The following is a 15,727-nucleotide window of genomic DNA, read 5'->3' on the forward strand; positions in this document are numbered from 1 at the left end:
ATGGGTATTTCCATTATACTACTGGCTTCCACCCCTTTCAATGTAAAACATGACCTTAAGGCTAGTTTGGAGGTCAAAGTATTTGTGGTTGTTGTTTTCCCCCCACTGTGTTTGTTCCAAGAGAGCCTCACAGCCTTGGCGGCTCAGTACTGTCTGTCAAACACGCCACTAAAGTTTACCTTGCCCTAACCGGTTTGGCTCAGTGGATAGAGCTTTGGCCTGCAGACTGAAAGGTCCCAGGTTTGATTCTGGTCAAGGGCATGTACCTTGGTTGTGGGCACATCCCCAGTAGGAGATGTGCAGGAGGCAGCTGATCGATGTTTCTAACTCTCTATCCCTCTCCCTTCCTCTCTGTAAAAAATCAATAATATATTGATTAGATATATAAAGTTAGGCAGCTTTGCCACACTTAAAAAAATAAATAAGTAAATAAATAAAGTTTGCCTGGACCAAACTTTCAGGCTTTTCTGCTTTGAAAGAAGAAAAACATGATTTTGTGAAATATTCAAAGAAACTGATGATTTTTAAAACTACTTGTATGAGTTTCAAAGATTGCGGTATAAACTTTCAATGATGTTTTCTATTTTACTGATAAAAAGCGATTAGTTATGGGGACCACTTTGTAAGAACACTCAACAAACAGCCTGAAATCTTTTGTTCTCCACTCCCCCGCTCCACCCCTACGCCCCACCCTAGTGCATTTGCAGCTTGTCCAGCAGATGGCACTGTTGTGTCAAAGGAATGGCTTCCATGGGGCCCAAAAAGAGAATGGGGACACAAGGGATAATGTATGGCAGTCAGAGGTTAAAAGGGAAGCAGCAGTAAAGTCCTGTTTAATGAACCTTGGGTATAATGTCAACATCAGTTTAAATAATCGGCTTCCTCAATCTCCCTTCCTAGGGGCGAACGTGAACATGAAGACCAACAACCAGGATGAAGAGACCCCCTTGCACACAGCTGCCCACTTCGGCCTCTCGGAGCTGGTGGCCTTCTACGTGGAGCATGGGGCCGTAGTGGACAGTGTGAACGCCCACATGGAGACGCCCCTGGCTGTCGCCACCTACTGGGCCCTCCGCTTTAAAGAGCAGGAGTACAGCAGGGAGCATCACCTCGTCTGCCGCATGCTGCTCGACTACCATGCCGAGGTCAACGCCAGGGATGATGACTTCAAATCTCCGCTCCACAAGGCAGCCTGGAACTGTGACCACGTGCTCATGCACATGATGCTGGAAGCGGGCGCTGAGGCCAACCTCATGGACATCAATGGCTGTGCGGCCATCCAGTACGTGCTGAAGGTCACTTCCGTGCGGCCTGCCGCCCAGCCTGAGATCTGCTACCAGCTACTACTGAACCATGGGGCTGCTCGAATATACCCTCCACAGTTCCATAAGGTGAGGCTGTGTCCCCTCCCCCAAGCGACTCAAGCTTGAGGCTGGCATCTTTGGGTTAGCTACTTCTGATCCTCTACCTGACCTTCCGTTTGCACATGGAATGAGAGCAGGCAATGAGCAGAAGAGGGGCAGATAATCTTCCATGTCTTGGGTGAACACCAGTGAACTGGCAGTAGCTTCCTGAGGGACTGAATTGAGAAAGATCAGAAGCCACTGTAAGTCTGCAGGAGAGGTGAATGGGGTCAGACAGGCGTACACTCGCTATCTCTTGAGCAGGATGTCTGATCTAAAGATGACTGAAACCGCTTTGGAATTAAGTGGCGTGAAAGGGCCACTCATTTTTGCATTTAGTGAAAGCTAATGTTTACTGAGTCCTAATAATTATATTTATTATATAGAGTGAATTCTATTTATTAAGCACACTGTTGTAAGCAGTTTGCATTTTTAAATTTAATTCTTATCACAACCGTATGAGAGAAACAATAATATTGTCCTTACTCTATAAAGGAGGAAACGGAGGCACAGAGAAGTGTGTGAGTCAACAAAATTGTTTCCTTTCCTCCTCTTCCCAAAGTGAACACTTGGTCCAGTGAAAGGGTCTTTCCTTTAGTCTTGATGGCTCCACTAGCCTGTAAAACAGGCACACAATTATGTGTGCCAAGGAACACTTTATCCACCATTCGCATGTTCTTATTCAGTTCTGTTTTGCTCCTCTGAGTTTTGCTAGTTTGGCCATACACTAAAGTGATTTAGGATAGAGTTGGCCACTGGTGGATGACTGGTGGTATAAACATTTTGTCCCTACCCAACAGTATAAGAGAACTGGCCCCCTTCCAAAGGAAAACTGAAGAAAAACTATTCAATTTACTATGCAGATTCTTCAGTGATTTAGAGCAACTACTACCCAGCCCAACTTTCCAAAGAGAAAGTCATCTTTACAACAAGTAAATGACTGACTCATTTATACAGAAGATAAAGTGATTTGTTCTCCTGTGGATGGGGAATTCTGTTTCCTTATTTACAAGGAACAAGGTCAGAGCTGAAGATGCTGTCTTCCAAATACAAAGCACATTTGCAGAGGGTGTATTTCACCGAAAGCCTATGTATAAATTACATAAGGTGGGGGAAAGAATTATATGGTCTGCAATTGCTTTCCAGGGTACAAAAGGACATTTGATTTTTTTCTCTCAGCATAATTCAGAAAGCAGTGACACCCCAGGGAGCCAAGATTGGGTTTTCTGGTAGGGCAAGAAAGACATTTTTCTAGGGGAGGGAAAGGTATGTGAGGGTTTGGGGGAGGTGAGGATGATTTCTGCTGTTGAACAGTGCTGTATATGATGCCCAGGGTACAAGACGTCTCTTTGATTATTAAGTACCTTTCTGCACACAACTATATTAACATAAAAAGGTAGAAGTAGCTTTAGAATTTTTCTGCTGAAGTGGCTTAAGAAGTGCCACTTGCCTTGGAAGGGAGAAAAGGAAATTTATCTTGAATCTGTTCTATAATCTATGCTTTAAGGTGTAGAATGATGAGGCAAAAAGTATCTCAAAGTCTCTCCAGTTGCCACCACTGAAGAAAGAGCTTTTTTGACCAATTGTTCTTCCATGAAGGAAGACTAGAGACACACAGAAGGTGAAGTTCATGGGGGCACCTTCTGTTTCTCAGACAGGAAAAAGGCAGCAGAAGCTTCTCCCTTCTAGGTCCAGACCAGTCCTTGTGATGGTCAAGGTTCCCAGGAGTCAGCATCTAGTGATGATTTGCTGTCTCTTAGGGGTCTTTTGTGTTGTTGTTATTGCTTTGTGAAATAATTACTGAGGCCTGAAGGAGGTGTGCCTAGCTGTCTTAGACCTGGAAGAAGCCCGACCTGCCAGTGAAGATAGCTGGAGGGTTGTCAGGCTAAAGGAGCCTTTCCCGCTGCGTGCCCTGTCTTCTGTCAGCAGAAAACTTAGCCATCCGTGTCAGCAAAACCTAATGACAGCAGTGGGAGCTTTGGAGTCTGTGCATCTAAAGACTGAAGGTTAAGAACTATTTGATTTATTTTTTTTTTGCTTTAATGAAAAGTGAGAAGTTATCTCCCTGTGATATATGGGAGTAGGCCAGGTGCAAATTGAAGCACCAAATGTGTGAAGTGAGGCTCCTGACCTGTGAATGAAGTCCGTTCCTGTATCCATAACTTAGTCTGAACATTTTCTGAATAGGGGGTGGGAATAGGGTTGCCAGATAAAAAAACAGGATGTTCAGTTAAATCTGAATTTCAGATAAATTATAAGTAATTTTTAACATAAATGTGGACCATGCAACATTTGGGATATACGTATACTAAAAATTATTTGTTGTCTATCTGAAATTCAAATTTAATTGGACAACCTTTGCTATTTTTATATGCTAAATCTGGAAACCCTAGTTGAGAAGTAGGAAATATGTTGTAAGAGGAAAGTAACTTTCATCCACATCTGTTCTGTGTCCTCAGTGTTGGCAAGAAGGGAGAAGTGAGGAATTCCTAGGGACAAAGTACCTGTGTTGGGTGTGTGGGCACTATGTCTTTAAATATAGCCAGTGTGGCTTTCACGAAGAATGAGTGTGGCCTGGGAAATTGATGCAGAGCATAGAGGTCAGTTTCCTGAGTGGACAACTAAGCCATGTGCAGAGCCTTATTATAAACTTTCTGACTTCTTCATGCTTTTTTTGTTTTTATAATTCCATTATAAGTATATGCTTGATTCAGGCCTTGGATTAATTTCAGCTATCATCCCTTTACTGTTAACTCTTAAGTTTAAATATTTATTTTAGGTTACTCAAGTGATTACCAGCATACTTCTCACCATGGCTCATCCTTCCAGAAGGGATGCATCTGGAGGTCTTTAGAGAACAATGTGTACGGAGGTCTGGATGGATGTTATTTTTATATCACTAGCAACATCTTTGTAGTCACAAGGGTCCAACCTAAAATAATCATGGAAGAGAGTCTGTTTTAAAATGTCTCTGCAATGGGATTTGTGTCCTTAAACCATTTATTTCACCAGTCATTATGTAAGGATTAAAATAAGATCATGAGAATGTACGTGAAAGAGCACTAAACTCAGACGAAGAAAACACAAGACTATGCTTCTTCTTTTTTTTTTTAATTTTTTTTATTTATTTTTTTTTTCGCTAAAAGTATTACAAAGGGTATTACATAAGTGTCCTTTTTCCCCCCCACCCTTGACAAGCCCCTGCCCTCCCTTACCCCCCAGTGTCTTATGTCCATTAGTTATGGTTATATGGATGCATACAAGTCCTTCGGTTGATCTCTTATTCCCCTCCCTCCTGTCCCCCAACCCTCCCTGGCCTTCCCACTGCAGTCCGACAATCGGTTTGAGGCAGCTCTGCCACTGTATTTATTATTGTTCAAAAGTTTGTAATGGTCTTAATTATCCATGAAAGAGTGAGATCATGTGGTATTTTTCCTTCATTGACTGGCTTGTTTCACTTAGCATAATGCTCTCCAGTTCCATCCATGCTGTTGCAAATGGTAAGAGTTCTTTCTTTTTAACAGCAGCATAGTATTCCATCGTGTAGATGTACCACAGTTTTCTAATCCATTCATCTACTGATGGGCACTTAGGCTGTTTCCAGATCTTAGCTATGGTGAATTGTGCTGCTATGAACATCTGGGTGCATATATCCTTTCTGATTGGTGTTTCTGGTTTCTTGGGAAATATTCCTAGAAGTGGGATCACAGGGTCAAATGGGAGTTCCATTTCCAATTTTTTGAGGAACCTCCATACTGCCTTCCATAGTGGCTGCACCAGTCTGCATTCCCACCAGCAGTGCACAAGTGTTCCTTTTTCTCCACATCCTCTCCAGCACTTGTCGTTTGTTGATTTGTTGATGATGGCCATTCTGACAGGTGTGAGATGGTACCTCATTGTTGTTTTGATTTGCATCTCTCGGATGATTAGTGACTTTGAGCATGTTTTCATATGTCTCTTGGCTTTCTGAATGTCCTCTTTTGAAAGGTGTCTATTTAGATCCTTTGCCCATTTTTTGATTGGATTGTTTATCTTCTTTTTGTTAAGTTGTATGAGTTCCCTATAAATTTTGGAGATTAAGCCCTTATCAGATATGACGTTGGCAAATATGTTTTCCCACGAGGTGGGTTTTCTTGTTGTTTTGTTGATGGTTTCTTTTGCTTTGCAGAAGCTTTTTATTTTGATGTAGTCCCATTTGTTCATTTTCTCTTTAGTTTCAACTGCCCTAGGAGCTGTATCAGTGAAGAAATTGTTTTGGCATATGTCTGAGATTTTGTTGCCTTTGTATTCTTCTAGAATTTTTATGGTTTCCTGTCGTACATTTAAGTCCTTTATCCATTTTGAGTTTATTCTTGTGTATGGTGTAAGTTGGTGGTCTAGTTTCATTTTCTTGCATATATCTGTCCAATTTTCCCAACACCATTTATTGAAGAGACTATCTTGGCTCCATTGTATGTTCATGCCTCCTTTGTCAAAAATTAATTGAGCATATTGGTTCGGGCTAATTTCTGGACTCTCTATTCTATTCCACTGATCTATATGTCTGTTCTTGTGCCAGTACCAGGCAGTTTTGAGAACAGTGGCTTTGTAATACAGCTTGATATCTGGCATTGAGATCCCACCTACTTTGTTCTTTCTCAGGATCGTTGCAGCTATTCGGGGTCTTTTTTTATTCCAGATGAATTTTTGGAGAGTTCGTTCTAGATCTTTGAAGAAGGCCATTGGTATTTTAATGGGAAGTGCGTTGAATGTATAGATTGCTTTGGGTAGTATGGACATTTTAATGATGTTGATTCTACCAATCCAAGAACATGGTATGTTCTTCCATCTGTTTATGTCTTCCTCTATCTCTTTTTTCAACGTCCTGTAGTTTTCTGAGTAGAGGTCTTTAACCTCTTTAGTTAAGTTTATTCCTAGGTATCTTAATTTTTTTGGTGTGATGGTAAATGGGATTGTTTTTCTAATCTCTCTTTCTGAAAGTTCACTATTGGTGTATAGAAATGCCTCAGATTTCTTGGGGTTAATTTTGTATCCTGCTACATTGCCAAATTCATGTATTAAGTCTAGTAGCTTTTTGATGGAGTCTCTAGGGTTTTGTATGTATAATATCATGTCATCTGCAAATAAGGACAGTTTTACTTCCTCTTTTCCAATTTGGATGCCTTTTATTTCTTCTTCTTGCCTAATTGCAATGGCTAATACTTCCAGTACTATGTTGAACAGGAGTGGTGAGAGTGGGCATCCCTGTCTTGTTCCTGTTCTTAGGGGAAATGGTGTTAGTTTTTGTCCATTGAGTATGATGTTGGCTGTGGGCCTGTCATATATGGCTTTTATTATGTTGAGGTATGATCCTTCTATTCCCACCTTTCTGAGAGTTTTTATCAAAAATGGGTGTTGGATTTTGTCGAATGCTTTTTCTGCATCAATTGATATGACCATGTGGTTTTTTTCTTTCAATTTGTTTATGTGATGTATCACATTTATTGATTTACGGATGTTGTACCATCCTTGCATCTCTGGGATAAATCCTACTTGGTCATGGTGTATGATCCTTCTGATGTACTGCTGGATCCGATTTGCTAAGATTTTGTTGAGGATTTTGGCATCTATGTTCATGAGGGATATTGGCCTGTAATTCTCTTTCATTGTGATGTCTTTACCTGGTTTTGGTATTAGGGTGATGCTGGCTTCATAGAATGAGCTTGGAAGTGTTCCTTCCTCTTGAATTTTTTGTAGTTGTCTGAGGAGGGTAGGTTTTAGTTCTTCCTTGAATGTTTGGTAAAACTCCCCTGTGAAGCCGTCTGGCCCTGGGCTTTTGTTTGCTGGAAGCTTTCTGATGACTGCTTCAATTTCTTCCATAGTTATTGGCCTATTGAGGTTTTTAGATTCTTCCTGATTGAGTTTTGGAATGTTGTATTTTTCTAGGAATTTGTCCATTTCCTCCAGGTTGTCTAGTTTGTTGGAGTAGAGTTGCCCGTAGTATTGTTTAACAATCATTTGTATTTCTGTGGGGTCTGTTGTTATTTCGCCTCTATCATTTCTGATTTGGTTTATTTGGGACCTCTCTCTTTGCTTCTTGGTGAGCCTGGCTAGGGGTTTGTCAATCTTGTTTATCCTTTCAAAGAACCAGCTCTTGGTTTCATTGATTTTCTGTATTGTTTTTTTGGTCTCTATTTCATTGATTTCTGCTCTAATCTTTATTATCTCCTTCCTTCTGCTCACTCTGGGGTTTTCTTGTTGCTCTCTTTCTAATTCTTTGAGTTGTAGAGTTAGATGATTGACTACCATTTTTTCTTGTTTTTTGAGATAGGCCTGTAGAGCTATAAACTTTCCTCTCAGGACTGCTTTCATTGTGTCCCAGAGGTTTTGGATTGTTGTGTTTTCATTGTCATTAGTGTCCAGGATGTTTTTAATTTCTTCTTTGATGTCATCGGTAACCCAATCAATATTTAATAACATGCTATTCAGCTTCCAAGTGTTTGAGTATTTTGGGTTGTTTTTATTGTAGTTTATTTCTAACATTATGCCATCGTGGTCTGCGAAGAAGCTTTTTATGATTTCAATCTTCTTGAATTTGTGGAGACTTTGCTTGTGACCCAATATGTGGTCTATTTTTGAATATGTCCCATGAGCACCTGAGAGGAATGTATATTCCGCAGCTGTGGGGTGAAGTGTTCTGAAGATGTCAATTAAGTCCATCTGATCTAGTGAGTCATTTAGGATTGCTGTTTCTTTGCTGAGTTTTTGTCTAGCGGATTTATCCAGTGATGTCAGTGGTGTATTAAAGTCCCCTACTATGATTGTATTGTTGTCGATCTCTCCCCTGATATCTTCCAGAAGTTTTCTTACGTATGTGGGTGCTCCTGCATTGGGTGCATATATGTTTACCAGGGTTATATCTTCTTGTTGTATTGATCCCTTTAGTATTATGAAGTGGCCTTCCTTATCTCTGGTTATGGCCTTCACTTTGAGATGTATTTTGTCAGATATAAGTATTGCTACCCCAGCTTTCTTCTCCTTTCCATTTGCGTGAAAGATATTTTTCCATCCCTTCACTTTCAGTCTGTGTGAGTCCCTTCTAATGAGGTGGGTCTCTTGTAGACAGCAGATGTATGGGTCATGTTTTTTTATCCATTCAGCCACTCGATGTCTTTTGGTTGGAGCATTTAGTCCATTTACATTTAAAGTTATTATTGAAAGGTACTTGTTTGTAGCCATTTCTTTTTTTGTGTGTGTGTGGTTGTTTTCTTTCTGAGCTTGATATTTCTTCTTTTTACACCAGTCCTTTTAGCATTTCTTGCATGGCTGGCTTGGTGGTGATAAACTCCCTTAGCCCTTTTTTGTCTGTGAAGCTTCTTATTTCCCCTTCAATTTTGAATGATAGCCTTGCTGGATAGAGTATTCTTGGATTCAGTCCTTTGCTTTGCATCACTTTGTAGATTTCCGTCCATTCTTTTCTGGCCTGATGTGTTTCTGTTGAGAAATCATTGGATAATCTAATGGGAGATCCCTTGTATGTTACTTTCCGTCTCTCTCTTGCAGCCTGTAAGATTCTCTCTTTATCCTGAACATTTGCCATGGTAATTATGATGTGTCTTGGTGTGGGTCTTTTCGGGTTCACCTTGTTTGGGACTCTCTGGGCTTGTGTGACTTTTTTCTTCCCCACCTCAGGGAAGTTTTCTGATATTATTTCTTCGAATAGGTTTTCTAATCCATGTTCATCTTTCTGTTGTTCTGGCACCCCTATTATTCGTATGTTGTTTCGTTTCATGTTGTCCCAAAGCTCCCTTAGGCTCTCCTCCTGTCTTTTAATTTTTTTCTCCATTTGCCGTACAGTTTGAGTGTGTTTTGCTTCCTTGTCTTCTAATTCACTAATTTGGTCCTCCGCTTCTCCCAGTCTACTGTTGATACTTTCAATGGAGTTTTTTATTGAAGCTATGTCGCTCTTCATTTCTTCTTGGGACTTACTTAAGTTGTTGATTTTTTCATCTGTTTCTTCTAGCTTCTTGCATAAGTAGTTGAGTTTTTCATCTGTTTCTTCTTGCTTCTTGAACATCCGGTGCATGTACTCTAGGAACCTTATTCTGAATTCTTTTTCTGTCATGTTGCATATCTCTGTCTCACTTAGCTGCTTTTCTGGTGAGTCCTCCTTTTCTTTCCTTTGGGGGTTTCTTTGTCTACCCATGTTTGATCTCACTGACATGACTAGTTGTTGAGTCGTTCAGTGGCTGGACCCTGGGTGGCAGTGGCTGCTCCCTGGGTGGCAGTGGCTCCTCGGGCTGTGGTTGCTCCTTGGGCGGTTGTGGTAGCAGCGGCTCCTCTGTTGATAGCAGGGCCTCTGGTGGGTGCTGTTCACAGCTGTGGTGGCTCTTCTGGCTGGTGGAGGGAGGCTTCACACACAGCAACTGTTCCCCAGGCAGAGCGTGTGGTGATCAGGAGGCCGCTGTTGCTTGAATCTTTCCGTGGAGGGGTGCAGGTCCCCTCTGGGCTCTTACAGTCGCGTTGCTTGCGAGTCGTTGCCTCCGGGTTAGTAGCCGCCGGGTTAGTAGCCAATCTCTGGATGCCGGTAACAGCTCCCTAAGATGGCGCGGTCTCGCCGCTGCGCTGGCGCCCAGGGGGAGGTTTCAGCCTCAATCTCTAACCATCCGCATTTTTTAGGAGTTCTCTGTCTTTCCTGGCTGCAGACTGTCTCTCAGCTGAACCTCCCCAGCTTGATCGGGCTGATTGTTACCCGTTTCAGCTGCTCGCCCCTATCTGCTCCGGGACAAAGCACCAACACGTCCGTCTAAGCCTCCGCCATTTTTCCAAGTCGACTATGCTTCTTCTTAATGTGGATCTCTCTGGGTTTCAATTTCTTTATCTCTAAATTAGGGGGATTGGATAATCTCTAGGGTTCCTTGCAACCCTAACATTCTATGATACTATGATGGTAGTTTATAACTAGTGTTTAAAGCAATTAGTCAGTCTAAGTTTTCTCTATCTCTTTTGCATGGAGCTACATATATGCCATCCTCATCTCAGCTACAGGAAAAAAAATCAGGCCTATTTGCCTCAGTTTTCCAAGATCAAGGTCCTGGACAATTACCTGACTACCCTGACAGCCATGTGCCCAGATAGAAATCCTTTGAGTTATACTTTCTGTAGACTCAGAAATACCGTCTCTTCAGAAGTCCCATAGCAATGGATCTCTGGCTCAAGCCCACCTGCATACCCCCTTATGGGTTGATGATAGCGGATTATTCTTTATTTGTTTAGACCTGGCTGAAAAAGCCATGCTCAGCAGCTTAGCTTTGTGCTCTGGGCCCAGAATATGTATGTGAATGGAACCTCTCATTAAACATGTTGTGCTTTGCCGCATCCACTTATGGCTAGAGTGGTGATAGGTAAGAGAGATCATGGTGAACTGAAGTGGTGGTAGCAATAAGATAGAAGGAGTATTGGACAGGTGTGGAAAGTATTTCTAAGGTAGAATTGATAGGTCTTGCTGATGGGTTGAATGATCTTTTACCCTCTCTGCATCCACCCCCTTGGGCATTTAACTTTGAAGTGTCCTCTGCCTCTGTCTCTGGACTTGACCGTGTGCCTGGCTTTGGGTAATAGAATGAAGCAGAACTGCAAATATGGTGCTTCTAAGTCTACAACTCGAGAGGCCTTGCTCTTTCTTGTGTTTCTGTCATCTCCATGAGGACATTCCTGAGGGAGCCTACTGGCATGGAACAGATACGAGGCAGAGACTTGAAGTGCCCAGTCAGCCCAGTTGAGACTCATCTAGATCAGTGGTCGGCTAACTCATTAGTCAACAGAGCCAAATATCAACAGTACAACAATTGAAATTTCTTTTGAGAGCCAAATTTTTTAAACTTAAACTATATAGGTAGGTACATTGTTATTAACTTAATTAGGGTACTCCTAAGGCTTAGGAAGAGCCACACTCAAGGGGCCAAAGAGCCGCATGTGGCTCAAGAGCCGCAGTTTGCCGACCACGGGGTTAGGGAATTGCCTTCAGCCACTGAGTCCACAGCAGGGCAATATTATGCTGATCTTCAGCCCTGCTGAATATCAAAGTCCATTGGCCTTCCAATGGGTCTTTTTGCATTTATGCTAACTACTGTTGGTTTTAGCCTCTGGCAGTGCTTATTTGGACCCAGCCACTGGACAGGATGATTCTAATGCCTTCACTGGTTTGGAGCTTTAATATATACATTTAGTTTCAATGGTTTATGACTGTGCTTCTTAAAGACAGGCACAACCAAACGCAGCTGTATGCTGGCATTGGCTCACAGTAGCTCATGAGAGCTGGTGGTTAAATTTTGTAAGCTTATTGTTAAACGCAACCATTGTGCAAACTTAAATCATATAAGCCAACAAATAAAGTGTACTAAAAACAAAGGTAACAAATATTCAAAACGCTTTAGCTCCTAATTATCTATACTGTTGATGTTATTTGCATCTATTGTGTCTATATGGTGGAAACACTATATAATGATGTTACTGCACATTTCTTCCCAACCATACACTCAGTGACCTCATGTTGCTAGCTTCAGATTCCTCATACCATGGTCCTTTATCTTTTCCATTTATACCCACGTATAGTATTATTGAGCATCATAGGTTTAGCCAGCACATTCTCTGATGGTACAAAAGTCTCCATCTTCACCTTGCCTGTATAGGAGAATCTACCATGTACATTTTTGATTGCCATGAAGACATTGCATATGAAAGATTCTCCTGCTCCACATCTGCCCATCTCCAAATTAGTCTGACCTTCCAGTTTCCTTATTCCTTGATCTCAAATGTCAAAGTTGCATTCTTTATTCCCAATATCTGATTAGTCATTAAGCCCCGATTCTTTCTCAAAGTTTCACTTACCCTTCATTCTCATGATTAACAGTGAGACCAGCTGAGAAACCATTGGGTGCTTTGCTCATGGTGCTCAAGGGACACTTGACGATCTTCATCACATAGTCCCTTATTATTTACTGGCTTATATTGTCTCCAACTTCAAATACCTATATCTTTTCTCCTCAAGTAGGTTGCAAACTCCTTAATGACAAAAAGCAGGTCATGAACTTTTCAGAATAGTGCCATAGTGCTAACATAGTGCCCAAGAAGGCTTCCCAATGCAATGAATTGGTTGCATATAACTCTTTTTTTGTCAAGAATATGTAATAACCTCCTCCTATTGCCTGTTAAGTCAATCCCTAGCTCCTCAGACTGGCATTCCAGATGTACTGTCCACTGACTCCATCTTACCTGCTCTTATCTTTTGCTTTCCGACATGGACCCTCCATTCAGACTGACCTCCAATCAGGTGATCTGGACACACACACACACACACACACACACACACACACACACCGGTATTAAAATTACAATCTCTCTGAGGGACCCAGGATGTTAGGTATTTATTAGCACATTGAAAAATGCAATACCAGACCACCTATGAGGGACTATGAGGGACTGGTAAAGGAGAGCAGGAAAACTAGTTTTGTGACTTCTTCCCCAAGGACAATAGGTTAAGATAAGGGAGACATTTCTCTGGAGAAAGTTAGTGCAGAGGCATGCCTTCCTTACAGTGGTAGGGTTGGGGGGCTTCCTCCTCATCTCACCTCCAGTGAGAGAGGCTTTCAGAGAACTCGGCAAAGAGCTTGATATGTTCAAGGGGAAAATGAAATTGATGTATAACTCATGATGAGAAAATGTAAAGGAGAAAGTCCGTGGCAGAAGCTGCTTGCCTGGTGGCAAAAGAAATGAAGGTGATAAAATTGGGAATCATGGGTGCTTTTGCTGCTGCTGATAGGATAGAGATACAGGTTTCCTGTGGCCCAGTTGTGGGTCACATTGAAGAGCCAGCTGGGTCACTTTGAAATGAAAATAGCCCACACCCAAAGGATTTCCACCGATAGGGCCATCTTGGCAGAAAGGAGCGACAGGTCTTCTGATGGTCACAGAAGCTGTTGGGAGGTGTGAGGGCTGTAAGGGCAGGGCATGCATCTCAGCAGGCTCCCACCTTCTTGGTTAGAACTTCTTTTTTCACTTACTTCTGGATGGTGAAGGAAATTAGTCTGATTTTATTAATCCATCCGCCATGGAGGCTGGCGGTGTGTGGATACTTAAAGTCATGAGACTTCTCAAAAGCATTGCAGCATTCCAAGGAGCCCAATAGGTCAATACATTCATGAAGCCTCTGTGAGTGGAATGACTGAGTCATCGATGTGCATTAAATAAACGAAACTCTGCCTCATCTGCAGGTGATCCAGGCTTGCCATTCCTGTCCCAAAGCGATCGAAGTTGTAGTCAATGCCTACGAACACATCAAGTGGAATGTGAAGTGGAAACGGGCTATCCCTGATGATGACTTGGAGGTAAAGAATCAATTCACTTCCTCTGGTTTTCACTGCAAAGTACTTCCAGACCGAAATGCAAGTACAGAAAAGCATTTGTCTTACCATAGGAGACCCTAGAAAGCTGCCATTAAGTAGAAAGTCAGGCCTCAAATCATCATTGTTGATTTCTTTGGATGGCAACGGTGGGACTTTTCTGACTGTAACCTGCCTTCCCTTCCTTTTCAGAGACACTGGGACTTTTACCACTCTCTCTTCACTGTGTGCAGTAACTCTCCAAGGACTCTCATGCATTTATCGAGATGCGCCATCCGAAGAACGTTACACAACAGATGTCACAGAGTAATTCCTCTGCTTTCCCTCCCATTGTCATTGAAAAAGTACTTGCTTTTAGAGCCAGAGGGAATCATTTATTAAGCCTTATGAGACAGAGGTTCCCAATCCCAGATATTTAAGTGGACTCGCCAGGTAGACACCGTTTACATAAATAAAATGGTACTTGGGTTGATTATAACACTTCAGGGATTTCAAAACACTTTACAAACACTATGTCATGTCATTGATCCTAGGGTTTCATGGTGAGGGGAGATAACGAAGCAAAGCCAGAATGTATCCAGAAGGTACAGACAGAACAATAATAACTAACAGGGTTACTATAGGTGCTCTTACTAGGTGCCTGATATATTTTTTGTAAAATGTTCCTATATTATCTCATTTGAAATGGGACCCAGAGTTTCCTACAACCAATCTCCCTTATCGGTGATAAGTTTACATTACTGTTCATTTGGCAAAATAGCAGGCTTTGTGATCCGCCTCTTAACCTCTTAATCTTGGTGCCTTGCCCCCATTCCCACTTGGCAGATTATGACTGTTGCTGGTTTTGCACACTCCTGTACCCACACCGAACTCCTCACCTTGTTCTTAGCGAAGAAAGCATGTGAACGTAGTCCAAACGGGGAGATCTTTTATTCAACTTAGAAATGAAAAACAAAGGCCAGTCCACTTAATAGTCAGAAATGGACATTTCAACACACTCTCACTGAGCCAGAGACTGGAGATGCAAAGATGAGCCCGAAGCAAGGACTCCTGCCCTCCAGGATCTCCCCATTCAGCAGAGGATCTGGACATACAAGCAGGGAACTGCAGGGTCAAATGTCAGGGGCAAGAGTACAGGTGCTGACTCATTCATAGTGCTTGCCTTCCAAAGCCGTGTTTCTGACACGAAGTGTGGTTTTCTTTTAAGCATGAAGATGGAGTGAAGGGATTGTGTGATGTGGGGTCGGGGGGTGTCTCCTGCTGCTGTGAGTGGAAATGTAATCACTTTAAGTTTCTCCACCCATCTAGGTATTGTTTTATTTCAGCATGATTTCCTGTTTAATGTGAAGGGAAAGACTTAAGTTTATTACATTCGTCTTTTTATGTAACAGACTGACATTTCAGAGCATTTTTGCTAGAAGGTCAGGAGTGCTTTGCTAGCAATGGCTGGCTGTAGAAAGCAAAGAAAAAGACTTTTTTGAAAATGATAGAAGTTTGAAAATGTTGGAAAGAGAAGTATGTTAGACAGGCTTGTTAGTTAGTGGTTTGCTGAAAGAGAAATATAGATGACAGACATCTGGACCTCATGGTTAATGAGGCCAACTTGCTTTTTTTTTTTTTCCTCTTGCTGATCGCTTGGTAATGCTTTTTAGATGTCAGAGCAGAAGTCATTAAGCACACACAAATCAGTTTGCCAGTTGTGAGCAGGTTTCTTTCATTTGTGTGGTTCTCCACCTTATTTAATGTTAGATGCTTGCGTTTTGAGTAGAGATGATATTAAGTAATCCACTTAGAATGTGTTTCTTAGAATGTGTTCCTAAACTGGGATTCTCATAGTCCAGGCGCCCTGTAGGAAAAATCATAGGTGGATACAACAATCTTCTCGGAGCATCAGTTTTACTCAAAATTTTGGGAGAAATATTTTGTACTAAGGCAAGACCTATA

At 41.8% G+C, this 15,727-nt stretch overlaps 1 protein-coding gene across 1 annotated transcript in view; it reads left to right on the forward strand.

The window, feature by feature from the left end:
• The window catches only part of ASB4 (ankyrin repeat and SOCS box containing 4), a 57,388-nt gene extending 43,001 nt beyond the window's left edge, over window positions 1–14,387 (forward strand). Inside the window, exons 3-5 of the mRNA XM_023750668.1 lie at window positions 901–1,391; window positions 13,655–13,768; window positions 13,976–14,387. Coding sequence (XP_023606436.1) covers window positions 901–1,391; window positions 13,655–13,768; window positions 13,976–14,164 — 794 coding nt within the window. The 3' untranslated portion in view covers window positions 14,165–14,387. The remainder of the gene's footprint in view (window positions 1–900; window positions 1,392–13,654; window positions 13,769–13,975) is intronic.
• The last annotated feature ends 1,340 nt before the right edge of the window (window positions 14,388–15,727 follow it).

Source organism: Myotis lucifugus, unplaced genomic scaffold (assembly GCF_000147115.1).
Source record: "Myotis lucifugus unplaced genomic scaffold, Myoluc2.0 scaffold_15, whole genome shotgun sequence".
NCBI classification, from domain to species: domain Eukaryota; kingdom Metazoa; phylum Chordata; class Mammalia; order Chiroptera; family Vespertilionidae; genus Myotis; species Myotis lucifugus.